Source organism: Xylona heveae, assembly GCF_001619985.1.
Source record: "Xylona heveae TC161 unplaced genomic scaffold L228scaffold_5, whole genome shotgun sequence".
Taxonomy (NCBI): Eukaryota; Fungi; Ascomycota; class Xylonomycetes; order Xylonales; family Xylonaceae; genus Xylona; species Xylona heveae.
Window position 1 is genome coordinate 1,235,214 of NW_017264197.1, and position 12,893 is coordinate 1,248,106.

The 12,893-nt window shown below is 47.7% G+C and overlaps 6 protein-coding genes across 6 annotated transcripts in view; 4 read left to right on the top strand and 2 right to left on the bottom strand.

Moving 5' to 3' along the window:
- Positions 1-7: 7 nt before the first annotated feature.
- L228DRAFT_138882 (alkaline phytoceramidase) lies at positions 8-1,731 on the top strand. The gene is made up of 7 exons (XM_018329156.1): positions 8-210; positions 298-310; positions 372-432; positions 490-630; positions 763-1,041; positions 1,148-1,265; positions 1,341-1,731. Exons 1-7 carry the CDS (start codon positions 137-139, stop codon positions 1,528-1,530), a joined length of 876 nt encoding a protein of 291 aa, XP_018188441.1. The 5' UTR covers positions 8-136; the 3' UTR covers positions 1,531-1,731.
- L228DRAFT_138887 (RTA1-domain-containing protein) lies at positions 1,615-3,249 on the bottom strand. Its single transcript, XM_018329157.1, has 3 exons — positions 2,828-3,249; positions 2,651-2,743; positions 1,615-2,540 (listed from the first exon to the last, which is right to left on the bottom strand). Exons 1-3 carry the CDS (start codon positions 3,057-3,059, stop codon positions 1,933-1,935), a joined length of 933 nt encoding a protein of 310 aa, XP_018188442.1. The 5' UTR covers positions 3,060-3,249; the 3' UTR covers positions 1,615-1,932.
- Positions 3,250-4,488: 1,239 nt separating this feature from the next.
- Positions 4,489-5,284, top strand: L228DRAFT_268266 (hypothetical protein; the record flags this gene model as incomplete). Its single annotated transcript, XM_018335101.1, has 2 exons — positions 4,489-4,581; positions 4,652-5,284. The coding sequence occupies 2 exons, from the start codon at positions 4,489-4,491 to the stop codon at positions 5,282-5,284; spliced, it is 726 nt and encodes a 241-aa protein (XP_018188443.1).
- Positions 5,285-7,505: 2,221 nt separating this feature from the next.
- On the top strand, positions 7,506-9,591 carry L228DRAFT_282965 (MFS multidrug transporter-like protein). Its single transcript, XM_018336061.1, has 3 exons — positions 7,506-7,784; positions 7,865-8,230; positions 8,297-9,591. Exons 1-3 carry the CDS (start codon positions 7,712-7,714, stop codon positions 9,493-9,495), a joined length of 1,638 nt encoding a protein of 545 aa, XP_018188444.1. The 5' UTR covers positions 7,506-7,711; the 3' UTR covers positions 9,496-9,591.
- Positions 9,592-9,949: 358 nt separating this feature from the next.
- On the top strand, positions 9,950-12,318 carry L228DRAFT_247303 (hypothetical protein). The gene is made up of 5 exons (XM_018332614.1): positions 9,950-10,380; positions 10,454-10,799; positions 10,872-10,955; positions 11,033-11,169; positions 11,270-12,318. The coding sequence occupies exons 1-5, from the start codon at positions 10,064-10,066 to the stop codon at positions 11,988-11,990; spliced, it is 1,605 nt and encodes a 534-aa protein (XP_018188445.1). The 5' UTR covers positions 9,950-10,063; the 3' UTR covers positions 11,991-12,318.
- Positions 12,319-12,393: 75 nt separating this feature from the next.
- L228DRAFT_247305 (hypothetical protein) overlaps positions 12,394-12,893 on the bottom strand; it is a 1,305-nt gene continuing 805 nt past the window's right edge. The window contains exons 3-4 of the mRNA XM_018332615.1: positions 12,741-12,847; positions 12,394-12,652 (exon numbers count right to left, since the gene is read on the bottom strand). Of these exons, the coding sequence (XP_018188446.1) occupies positions 12,599-12,652; positions 12,741-12,847 (161 nt within the window). The 3' untranslated portion in view covers positions 12,394-12,598. The remainder of the gene's footprint in view (positions 12,653-12,740; positions 12,848-12,893) is intronic.

A 12,893-nucleotide genomic window follows, 5' to 3' on the forward strand; every position in this document is an offset into this window, starting at 1 on the left:
GACATTCATTCTTCTATTAAATACTTGGGACTGAGAGAAAAGACAGCATTTTTGCTCTATTTAAAGTGCTTGTGGAACACGTTAACCCATATTAACACATTTTACACCTTTGACATATTTGACTCGGCTCGCAGTGATGACTTCAGCTTTGAGCTGGCCGTACGGCCATCAATACGCTTCTGCTTGGGGAGCTCAGACGTCCACCGTGAAGTTGGTGCTCCTTTCCAATATACCATTGTGCACTGAAAGAATTTGAATCAATGAGTGAGTGTACTGATTTGGGATTGAACTACCTAGCTTCTGCGAGACTGTAAGTCGGAATAAAATCATCCCGTGCTGCGACATGGACGCTCAACTATGACCACTCTCAGGATTACTACATATCTCCTTACATAGCGGAGTTCATTAACACCATTTCCAATTTTTCATATTGTGAGACGAGCATCCTTTGGGCCCTTCAATCCACAGGAAACTAAACCTTTGTACTAGTGGTGCTTGCTTGGTATGGCTGGCGAAACACGTCCAAGCATACTGGGGACAACGCCATGCTGTCCAGTTATGCGCAGTTGGCCTTTGTCGGTGTTGGATCGACTGTTTTTCATGCAACACTGAAGTTTTCTGGTCAAATAGGTATGCTTTGTCTATTGCGTCGACGCGCATGTCATGACTATTTCTCCATTTTTTTTTTATTTTTTTTTTATACATAACCGAATTTCGTGGGCAATATGTATGACAAAAGAGTCGACGTCTGACTGATTATAGCGGATGAAATGGCGATGCTATACGCTACTGCGACAGCGATATACGCGCTTGTGGGAGTCCGTCTTGAGCTTCTTCAACGAATTGTCCTAGGCATAGCTCTCACGGTCGCAGTCACGATCATCACCATTGCCCATGTTTATCAAGACAACTCCAATATGCATCGCCTTTGCTTTGCCTTTATGGTCATTGGAGTGGCTGCTCGGTGTCGATGGCTTATCTGTGAGTTAAAGTCATCACCAACAAAGCGGGACGTCGCATTCCTCGCAATCGTCGGTTCTAGTAAGTCTCTATAAGCATCGAAGAGAGATAAATATGTGATGCGTTTCCTTTTCTTGGAAAACCCCCGTTCAACCTTGACCAGTGCTTATACTTTTTCATTGTCCAGTAATTTTCGTCTCCGGATATGGACTCTGGTTGGTGGATGAGCATTTTTGCAGCGTCCTCCAACGCTGGCGAGCCGCCTTGGGCATCCCATTTGGATTTCTGCTTGAACTTCATGGATGGTATGTTTCGGGAGAGAATCCGCTCACTCATTTCCTTTCATAGAACTTGAGAGGCTGACAAGGCCTCTGACCCAGGTGGCATGTTTTAACGGCAATTGGCGTCTATTACTATCTCCTTTTGGTTGAGCGCTTGCGGCTGTGTTCGCAACACGCTCTTTCTCTTAATGATAATGACATTAGGGTCAGCTTCAACATGCTCGGCATTCCGTCACTGCATTTCCCGCGTCCCCTCATTCAGCCATCTTCGAACCTGGTTCTCAAATGATTCTGCACAACAGTAGCTCATTCTCAGCGTCGAGCATATTTGCCATGGTGCCAGAGCCCGCGGTTGTGGGCCCAAATTAGACAAGGATTCTTTGATCAAACTTCAAACAAATAGTCGATTGTTTTTCCTGCTATATCAAATGTTTTCTGAACCATTCCTTGCATGAATTGTCTTATTGTTTTTTTTTTAAAAAAAAGGATATAAAACAAAAGAGATCCCAAAGCCTATATATCTTGTCAACCGACTCCAAAGTTTATAAAGCAAGAGAAATGTCCCACAAAACCCTATTTACAGACAGTGTCTAAATTTGATGAACGACCCATACGTCATGAAATACATATCCAGACGATTCTATGACCGGAGTCCTCACGGGACGTACATTCCTTCGATTTGAGGCGCAGTTCAGCATGCGCTCTCGGCCTCCGAACCTTTGCCGCTCTCCTCCATGGGAATTTGCTCGTCCTCTGGTCCAACCATGACATCTGACTGCTTCGGGAGCAGCCAGCCCGGGTGAAGAACGTTGAACACGCCGACAGCGATCACCATCATGGCACCGTCCAATGCAATAAAGTACCTCTCGTGGGTAATCAGGTAGCCCGACCATCCCTGCAGCAACTCAATGGTACGGTAAATGCTTCGGATATAAATGACCACAACTGAGATGGTCATAGCAAGCAAGAGAGGTCGGATTGAGAGTCTTTTTTCTCGTGGCGCCACACGCAGCCGGTACAAGAAATCAATCATGCAGTAGACAAAGACGGTGATACTGGCAAGCTGGAAGATGATACCAGCAACCATGATGTCGGTACCAGGCTTGGTGTTACCGTTTGGCGAGTTGGCCTGTCCGGACGCCATACCTCCGCCAATGGCTTGGATGACCAAACTCAGCACATCGCATGTGCAGAAAATCCAGAGGTACCAGGTCGGTTTCATAAAGGAATACTCTTGTCCTAGAATCTGGAGGAAGCGGCCTAAGATGATATAGATGCCAGCAGTGAAGAATACAGGAGCTATGATCAAACCAGCAGTCAGCATACGCGAGGCCAAAAATGTACCACGGCTTGAACCTTGAAATTTGACAGGTGGATAAGCCGAAGTTGACATGGGCCGTGAGACATACCAATAATCAGGGTTGAAATCTGCATCAAGAAAGCAGTTCCGTTGTATGGACAGTCTGCTGACCATGTTCTGCCTGCCCAACCAAGTACTTCGGCTGCAGTTACAAATAACCATTAGCAGGCTGCTAAACCAATCAAAGACGGTTTAGGAAGGGGACTATTGGGAAGCATCAACTCACTCAAAGCACCAAGGGCAAAGACTAGGCACCACCATCGCTTCGTCCATATGGCTTGGCCAGTGTGAATAAACATTGACAAGCCAAAGAGCACACAGAAGGTGATTCCAGCTGCCATAGACGGTATGTAGCCATAGCTAGGGTCGTAACCAGGAACATACGCGTGACATGCTTCGGTCAGGGCCAGAAGCGTCTGCTGGTGGCTCATGGTAGAGTTTCCGGTCGAATTCGACATGTTGATCGGTTGCTCCAACAGAAGTAGCGGTTTTGTTTGGCCGAGGTTTTCTTATATTTCTACGTCTTGTACAGCCCGGTGATCTTTTTCCAAAGTTCTCTGTCGCTTTAGCCCGCAAACAGATATTTCTCTGCTGGGTTGCACTTCGATAGACGCCGTATTTTAAGCACGCAATGGACTGGCTTTTCGTGGTGCTGGGAATCGACCTGGAGAGATATCTCGAAAGTCGGATAGCTTGGAGACGGACAAAGAGGACTTGATCCAGGAGTTGACAGATCCATTGAGTGCGGAAGAGCAGGATATTAAATAATGAACATGGGTGCATCAGGTAGGTAAATGGTCATAACACAGCCGGAGAGTTAATTTGGCCGTGGGTCAATTTCATGCCGGGATGGACTTATCGTTCGGATCCGCTGCGCCTTCATTTGTGCCCTTTACTGGGGGGCTCTTTCGCGCAATTATTACCATATTGGTATAAGGGACATGGCCATAACCTAGCAACACGTCTCCACGGAATGCACGGGCGAAGCCTTAGCGGCTAGGCAGTCATTATATCACTTGTAAGTGGAGCAAATTGGACAGCCGCTCAGGCCTGCGTAGGTGCCGGGCCCATTCCTATTCCTAACGGGCGAAGTCAAATCCAAGGGCCGTGATCCACAAAAAGTCTTCTAAACGCCTGACCTCGTGTTCCTTTACGGCCGTTTCGGGGCACTTGGTATCCGAGGTCTCCGCGGCACTTTGCCGATTGTAGCAAAGTCGGGCTGCAAATCAAATACCCAAGAAGAGGAGCAAAGATCGCACCCAAAGCCTTTTCCGCTCCGAGTCAGTCCGGAGTTTGGTATCCCTTAGGCGCCCGCTCTCAGGGGGAGAAAATGCTAGCAAATCACCCACCTTGGGCCGTAGGATTTCGTAGGGCAGGCTTTAACCCGGCTAAGTACAACATCCTCTATCCTGTTTCTGGTAATCATATCGCGTGGGTTTCAGTAGGAAGCACCTTAGCCCTTTAGGTAACTTAGTAAATTATCTGGAGTATGCACAGACTGTGAAAAGTATGTGAACTTCTATTCGCGAATAAAAATAGAGACAGAGAGCAGTACTAGGTACCAGCCATGTGAATGTATGCTTATTCGCACAGTTGGTCGGGCCTGAGAATTGAGCATCTTACTACTTTGGGAAGGAATCATACGCGAGAGCGTCACTACTAAACTACTTTTAACAAACAACTTTGTTACTGTGCGCCTGTGCTTCGAACACAACAAGACCTGGTGCAGTGATTATTATTGCTTTAGGAACAACATCAAAATGAGCACGAAACAGCAATTTTATGCTTCGAACGGGGATGGCATACTAGCAGTCCGGGGTGTGACTATCTAACTGGTAGCGTCTTAACCTTGCTTCGTCATCATACATACATACCTTGCCAGTTGCCATGTTTCCTCCAAGCTTGTTGAAAAGGCCATTCATTGATGATGAGCCGCCTTATCAAGGCGAGAGCGGTCTAGACACGAGACGTGAAGAGAAGGTAAGAACTCCTGTGTTTATCAGTTAAGCATGGATATTTTCCAGTCTGACACAACGCTTTTCCTTTACAGAGACCTCGAACACTTCCAATCCGCACTTCGCCTTCCACTGCTCACCGATCTGTCTCGTCTTCATTAGGCGAATTCCAAGAAGAGCACAGGCACACCTCTCATCATTCAAAGGTTGATGCAGCCTCGAACCTGCGCGAAGATGCTTACCCCAGCCCTGGCATTACAAAGTCGCACGGCGCTTACTTGGACCCTGACGTTGATATGTCAGACGAGAATTATGAGAGTAATGGCCAAGCTCAGTTATCAATATCCAATCCTAGCGGCCCAGACTACAAGTCATTGCTATCTTTGAACCAGTGCTGGAAACATCAGGGTGGGTTTCGGCCCTCTTCTACTGGAAGCTACGCCTCAGCATGGAATACGCTGGAATCGAAGCCTGAGTGCCAGTCACCACCATCGAATCCGTTGCAGGATCCCGGAGAGATGATGCCAGCACTGGAGCCGAGTAGCATGCCAAGGAGTCCATCCGCCGAGCCAGATGTCGACATGGACGAAAGCGACAGCGTCAATGGCAATAAGAGACATAGAGAAAATTCCAAGCTTGTCTTCAGCATGGGCTTTCGGGCGGACTGCGAAAAGTGCCTCATGAGGGTCCCAGGACACTACAGTCATGTTTATCGAAGAGAAGAGTGAAATTCTACGGAGCACTGCACCCGAATTTCCCAATCACAAAACCATTATTAAGCCTCAGCCAACCTCGTTTCTCAATGGCTAGACCTTTGCCGCCGGCGTTCTCGGAAATATCTCCTTTCTCTTACCATGTTTGCTGCGCCATCTACACCGCGAGATCAAACAGGGTCTACCCCAGCTTGCAAATAGATTTGTCTCAAAATAGCGCAATTTTTTCCACCACTTATTCGTTGCTTTGGAGCACTCACGTCATCCATAACACAACCCCTATTCATCTCTCTGGCCGCACAATCCAGGGCCGGCGGCCTCATACTTATCACCGCTTCTTGAAAGACATTGGCATCAATGACGAAATTGATGGACGACTTGGCTCGCCATTGCCCACCTGGCGTCTTTCTCGACAACGTCATTAAATGTGGCTATTTTGTGTGTTTGCAGACGGGACGCAAATACCACCTGATGCTTATTTGGTTCCTTTGGTATGAGAATCGACTTTGCCGCTAGATCTCTACGAGGTAACACCCATTAGCCTTTACATAATTCAGATGACATATTTAGCAATGAAATGATGAATCTCCCTTATTACCACCGTTGGACGTTTTTCCGTGTTGACCGTGTCGCTTAACATTGCAACTACCGCAAGCCAGTCCTGGTCGAAAATATTGCCCACCACAGATGTTGCTGGCGTTTTCGGAGAGCAGTCATTGAACGTTATTTCAAGCGTGTGTGACCGATATCTTTTGCCACTCTGTCATGCTGAATACTTCGAGTATAGTTCCGGAAAAGTTACATTGTTTCGACTAGATATATTTCAGTTTGCAGAGATCGACGACCAACATACTATGGCAATTTGAAAGGTAAAAACCGGATCGGATTATTTTGGCATGTGACGATTATCATTTACTTCTTTGAATCGATTTTTTTGCAATTTACATCACTGTGATGCCCACCTCGTCGACATAATTTTCTTGGCAATCTAAACCATGATGGGTTTTGTTTGACATTGCTGCAATCAATCATGCCGTCGCGGATCCTGTTTTCAGATTTTGGTACGATCGACAAGAGATGATGAAAGAAACGGCAGAACGAAGGAACCGTTATGTGGATGCACCAGCTGGCTCTGACCAACTAAATACACAACTGAACATTTTCACTTGCGCAAAAAGTACGGAAGCTCTGCATTACCGGGTCGCAAAGGCCGCTTTGAGCCGGTTGCATGCATTTTCGCCATTTTGGCGGCGATGGCCACAGAGTCGTCACAGGAGACGTCACAGGAGAGAGCTCCAATCATGCGGTCCAGATCACAGTGATTTCCCATGTCTTGCGCCCCCTTGGCTTTTGGGTCGTGTGAGAGTCTGTTCTAGATCGACTCCCGAGCGAGGATCGAGTCACAGGAAATGGACACGAGGATCAACTAGAGACAAATCACTTTTGACCAGTCCATTTCTCCTCAAGCACGGGAAGAAATTATCAGAACTCTTCTACTTTGTTTAGTTCAATCGTTGGCCAGAGGTTGACCAGGCCAATGGAAATCTCTAGCAAGGAGAACATGTCATGCGGGTTTAGGACGGATTTATTAACCGAAGTCGGAAAAGGCTGACGCTTTCAAACACGCGAAACGCTTGCGGGAGCCAATCCTCGCTTCCAATTCGCTCCGTTCCGCCTATCAATTCACGAGGACTCGTTTTAGTGGTCAATTGCAGTTAATTTACCGAAAACCTTCTTTTTCGTTTGCGTCAAAGCTCCGTTCACCACAAAGGCGAACGGTATCAGAAAAGTTTCCCTTTGAGGAAAAGGATGCCTGGGAGAAAATTATAGAAATACAGATCAAAGAGATGGATACGAATGCGTGCCATCCGGCTCTGTATGCATATGCGTTGGCGAGACGTTGCACAGTCGATCAAACTCTTCTGCTTGCGGTTGGCTGACAGGTGTTCGGTGTCAGTTCATCTAATTTTTTGTTTGCTGGGATGGGTGGACCGGGTGCAGCATCGAAGGGCGGGAGAAACAAAAGTTGGCATATGAGTGGACAAAATCCGCCGCTAACCGGCAGGGATGAGTATCGGCTTCGATAAGATACTCATCTCTATCTGCTTGTTTGCATCTCTATCTCTGTACCAGAAATGATAAGATACCTCTTATCTTTTTTTGGCTGCTGGGTGGCTATCACCTGCAAGCCCCAAATGATGCAGCCAATCATTCTCTCTTTTCCCGTTCTCGGAATCTTCAAGAACAAAACATTTGGAAAAGGTGGACTGGACTGCGGGAATAGACCCACTGGTTCCCCAATGCCCATGATAAATAATCTGACGGTACGCCGCGCGTGCGACGACCGCCGACTGCATTCCAGGTTTCACGCAGCCTGCCGTTTTCGAGAGTTTAAGCCTCGATATTTTGCCGCAGGCATTTGACAGTGCGAGTCGACCTCCAATGGGTGTCACTCCACCAAACAGCAGTCGTCGGAAAGGCGACGGCTTTCCCACAGCACAATTATTTTATCTCGGTATGTTGAAATAGCTTCAATTATTCCAAGTCACAGATTTTATGAGACTCTCGAGGCTAATCAAGTCTTCAATCAACAAGCTATATGCCGTGTGGCTGAACCCATAGCCCTCACGTCCGTCTTTCCATATGCATTTCCTCTGGTCTTGCGCTTCAACTTCGGAGACCCGGACAATGCCTCCTTTTATGCCGGTCTTCTTATTTCTGCTTTTCCCATAGCAGAATGCACGACGGGCATGCTCTGGGGAGGGCTCTCCGACCGCATCGGCCGAAAACCGACTCTTCTTCTCGGATGCATTGGAACAATGATTTCACTGATCATGATTGGATTTGCCAGTAATTTCTGGATTGCGTTATTGGGTCGGTCTCTGGCCGGATTCTTGAATGGAAATGTAGGGGTGATTCAGACCATGGTAGGAGAAATGGTCAAGAAGCCGGAACACGAGCGTAAGTGATATTTTCTTCATCTCTGTCCACTTGGACTTTCAATTACTGACGATTTTTTTTTAAAAGCACGTGCGTATTCGGTGATGCCCTTTGTATGGTCAATTGGCACTATTATTGGACCGGCGATTGGTGGCACGTTTGCAGAGCCTGCAGTCGGCTTTCCAGGGCTTTTCTCGGCCAACGGAATTTTTGCAACCTTTCCATACCTTCTGCCGAATCTCATTTGTGCAGGACTTCTACTGATCAGCATCGTCGTTGGATATTTATTCCTTGAGGAAACCCACCCTGACATGCTGGCGGCCGGAAAATCTACAACCGATCACATTTCGTCCATTGAAGAGTCAAACGAAGCAGCATTGCTATCCTCAAACGGACTCCTGGGACAGGCTGTGGTCGATCTTCCACAGAATACATATGGTACTTTTAACAATAATGACGATAGCTCGAGTGACCGGTGGGAGGTGGAATCCGAAGACACTATTGCTGCACAACCGACGGCCCCCGAGAGGCCGAAAATGTTTACCAAACGGGTTGTATTGCTTGTCGTTGCTCTCGGTATTTTCTCGTATCATGCCATGGCCTACGATCATCTTCTACCAGTTTTCCTCCAAGACGAGCGAAGAGACGACATTTCATCCTTTTCATTTTCACCGTTTCACGTTCCTGGAGGATTAGGTTTAACCACACAATCAGTTGGCTTCATCTTGAGTATCGATGGAATTATTGCGATAGCTATCCAAGGATTCATCTTCCCTATTGTCACCGAGATCCTCGGGGTGTGGAAGGTATTCATGTTGGTGACGCTACTCAGTCCGATAACCTACATCTTTGTCCCCTACTTGGTATTTTTGCGCGGCTTCTGGCTATATGTCGGTATCTATGCGTGCCTCATCCTCCGCAACATCTTTGGGAATCTCGCCTATCCGGTCATTCTTATCATGCTCAAGGAGGCCTCGCCTGCTCCTTCAGTACTGGGCAGGATCAACGGGTTTGCTGCAAGTGTTGCAGCGGGCACAAGGAGCCTCGCACCGCCTATTGCCGGATATTTCTATGGTGTCGGAATCAACCTTGCGTTTACCGGCATTGCATGGTGGGTCAGCGGTGCAGTAGCCGTTCTGGGAGCTCTCCAGGCATTGATGATTAGGCAAACAAAGCGGCGTGATGTCCTGGATGGTTTTCCGGCTGAACCTGTTCTTCTGCCGCCTGACGACGATATGAAGAGCGAGTCAATTCTGATCACGTGTGAAGAATCAGATGAAGTTTGAAGTCAGCATGTTTCTCCGGGACTATAATTGCAACTGACGATATGATGATGATATTTTCCTAAACCATTGTACATATTTCTTTTTAATTTCCTCCGCATAGTGTGCGAAGAGCATTTTTCTTAGCGGCGCATATGTTTATTTTATTAGGCTGCCGCATATTTAAACTCTTAACTGTGAATTTTCTTACCTGAGCTGCTTAGATCAGAAGTTGCAAATATTGTAAAACATCCTCGTCACCCTAATCACCGTTTCGACAATTAGCATTGAATGTGCGAGTCGCATGAAGAAGAGTAAAGGGTCCTGGACTGACGAGTTTCTCCCTGGTCGGCTTCCCCACGTCAAGTCCAGTCCGCCGTCACGCGCAGCCGAGGTTCTCTCGGCCCAGCCCGAGGGGACCTCAAATGCCCCGGCCGCCGTGCGCTGAAGGTCACGACGCAATGAATCCAATCCTACGGAACCATTCAACTGAGACGCCATTCCTTTTGGTAAAATTCGAGTCACGCTCCTTGTGTATAATGTGATCCATGCACACCAGCTTCGATCTTGCAGATCCCATCGAAATCTAACCATGGCATCCGCTCCTTCACCCAACCCGTCTGCTTCGGCCGGCAATCCCAAGGTCGACCCGATTCTGCGCAATGCATTGCGATATACTGTGAGCGCAAAAGAGTACGAGCTGCTTCACCAGTATCTGCTATCTCGAGCTTCAGCTGTCCGAAGAAGAGCGCCACGGCCGCCGCGCTACGAATCTTTTGTCCGCAGCAAGGATGATTACAATGCAGCTGCAATCCGAGCCTCGTTGCGCGTCTTCTTTGCGACGCAAGCAGGTCTCAAGCTTTGGGAGCTTATAACTACCAAGCTGATTGCCAGGGGAAGAATATCAAAGTTAGCGATTCCTACCTTATGAGTTCAATGCTTGTTACAGAATAATAGAATAATAATAACAATATATAAACAGACCGCTGCCGAAAACGAGTATATTCCAATCGCGCAATCTACGACTTTCCTTTTCACTCTCATTCATATTATTCCTCCATCGAATTCTCTATCGTTTCTTTACGCGGCTGCGTGAGAATCTCCTTACACCTGATGCGGCTCCCTTTCGCCGAAGGAACCCTCGTGTCACTCGAGTCCTTATCTCCCGACTAGCTCCAGCGATTGGGGCCAGTTTAGCCGGCTTCAGTCTCGGTCTCTACCCGTCGGATCAATTGCGCGTTACTATTGCGATTTATATGGTTACCAGAGCTGCAGAATTTGTGTACAATTCTCTAGAAGACCAAGGATGGTTTCAGGACCGACCATGGGTACGTTACGGCTAATCGGGTTCGTGAAATGGAAACCAACGAGAGTGGCGAGGCTGATCGGGGATTCTCTAGTGGTTTGGAAGCTGGCTTCTGATGCCGTTTGCCTATGGGCAACTACTTCATGCCTTTGTCTTTGACAGGGAATGCTTTCCACAGGTAAGACAGTCCCTTTTGGCCCTTCGTCTACGCTGTAAAGTCCATGGGTCTGATGTTTCTGATATGGTACAATACAGGGTTACGGCGACTTTATCCTCAAGCGATCACCAAACTACATCCAACAGCGACCAGAGGATTACCCCGCGCAGCTCGCATGGCCAGACACGTACGAGATTGTTGACAGCTTGGCCGAAATGGCCCATCTCAATTGGCCGTAAGTCCACATCCACTTGTTAACTACCTATATCCTTTTTCCTTGAAAACGAGCACACGAGCATATCGGAGTCCCATACTAACATTCGAGCATAATACAGACCATTCACATCTCCCATTCTCTTCCCGAACAAGGAAACACTCCCGCCCTCCCTCACGACCATAGCACCCATCACCGACCCCGCGCATCCCGGCATCAAGCCCCTCTCCTGCGCCGTGCTGCACCCCAACGACCCATCCTGCCTACGGACCTACCTGACATTCTACATCCGGGTCTTCCCGCAATTCGCTCGGATTTTCGCCCTCGTCCTCACAGGCATGAGCATCCTCCGCTACAAATCCTTCCTCGCCACGCCCATCTCCTCGACCAACGCCCTCGCCAAGAGTATTCTGAAACTGACACTCTCTGTCACCGGCGCCATCGGCAGCGCATGGGCCTCCATCTGCCTCTTCCAACACGTTTTTCCCCGTTCCTTCTTGCCCACCCAGCGGTTCTTCCTCGGCGGCTTCCTCGCGGGCTTTTGGGCCTTCCTGACCCGCCGCTCCGGCAGGAGTAATTTCCTCTACTCGGCGCGCATGAGCATCGACAGTCTCTGGAAAGTCGGCGTCAAGCGCGGCTGGTGGAGGGGCGTCAGGAATGGCGATGTCTGGCTGTTTGTCCTCAGCTTGGCACTCACGAATGCTGTGTATGATGTTAATCCCAAAGCCGTCACGGGAGGGGCCGTCAGGAAGAGTCTCAGCGTGCTGCGTGGACAAGGCTGGGTTGATCGCGCCCGTGCCAAGTCGGTCGTGGATACTAGGGATGGTGAAGCCGAGGAGTAGTTTTGGGGTGAATTTCTTAAGACCTTGTTTATAATAATAAGCGGTGGGCGGAGAGGGGTGTGGGTGTTCGCTATCACACTCTCAACGATTACTATTATCAGTCGTTGCTATTATCAATTGTTGGTATTATCGGTTAAGGTTACGTTATGCAATGCATAGAATGCAAGCATGGGAAAGGAAGCAGGGCTTATATTTCCTTGGGAGTCGGAATTATGAAATTAATTTATTTTTGGTCACTTTATAGATCTTTATGCTTTCTTACGATTCATCCTCTATTCTGCAATTGTCTACTCGTATTGCTCTCATCATCAGACAGTCTCTCCGTCCTTTTGCTGTACTAAATGTCTCTCTCTGTGCAGTATATTGCACGTACTGTATAGTATATACCCTTTAACGTTTATTTATCCATATAATTTTTTATTAATATTATTATCATTTTCACATCTTTCCATATGAAATCTCTCGAATTATTGTGACAATACCATTCAGACAGGAGTGCGAAAGTTGTAACGTAATCGATTCGATGTCCCAGAGTCTCTAACCATGAACTCCATACATAACAAAACAACCTTGGGTATATACTTTGAAAATTCTCTCTCTCTTCACATTTATGAGTCGCCCTCTGCCTCAACCGGAACATATCTGCTCCTTTCCTTCGCAGCCTACATGTAATCAATTAGCATTCAACACCATGTCCTTTGTATTGTGATGACAGGATACAGAGGGGGGAAAAGCAGCAGAGAGGCTCACCTGCACCCAATTACCGACCCACGGCCTCAGCAGCGCCCAGAGTAGTAACCCCGCTGTTGCAAAGATGAATATAAACACAAACGCCTCGTCTTTGCGACTATCTCGTTCTGTACCATCGCATACAAGTCAGCCTTCAATCTTTTAGAATTAGGG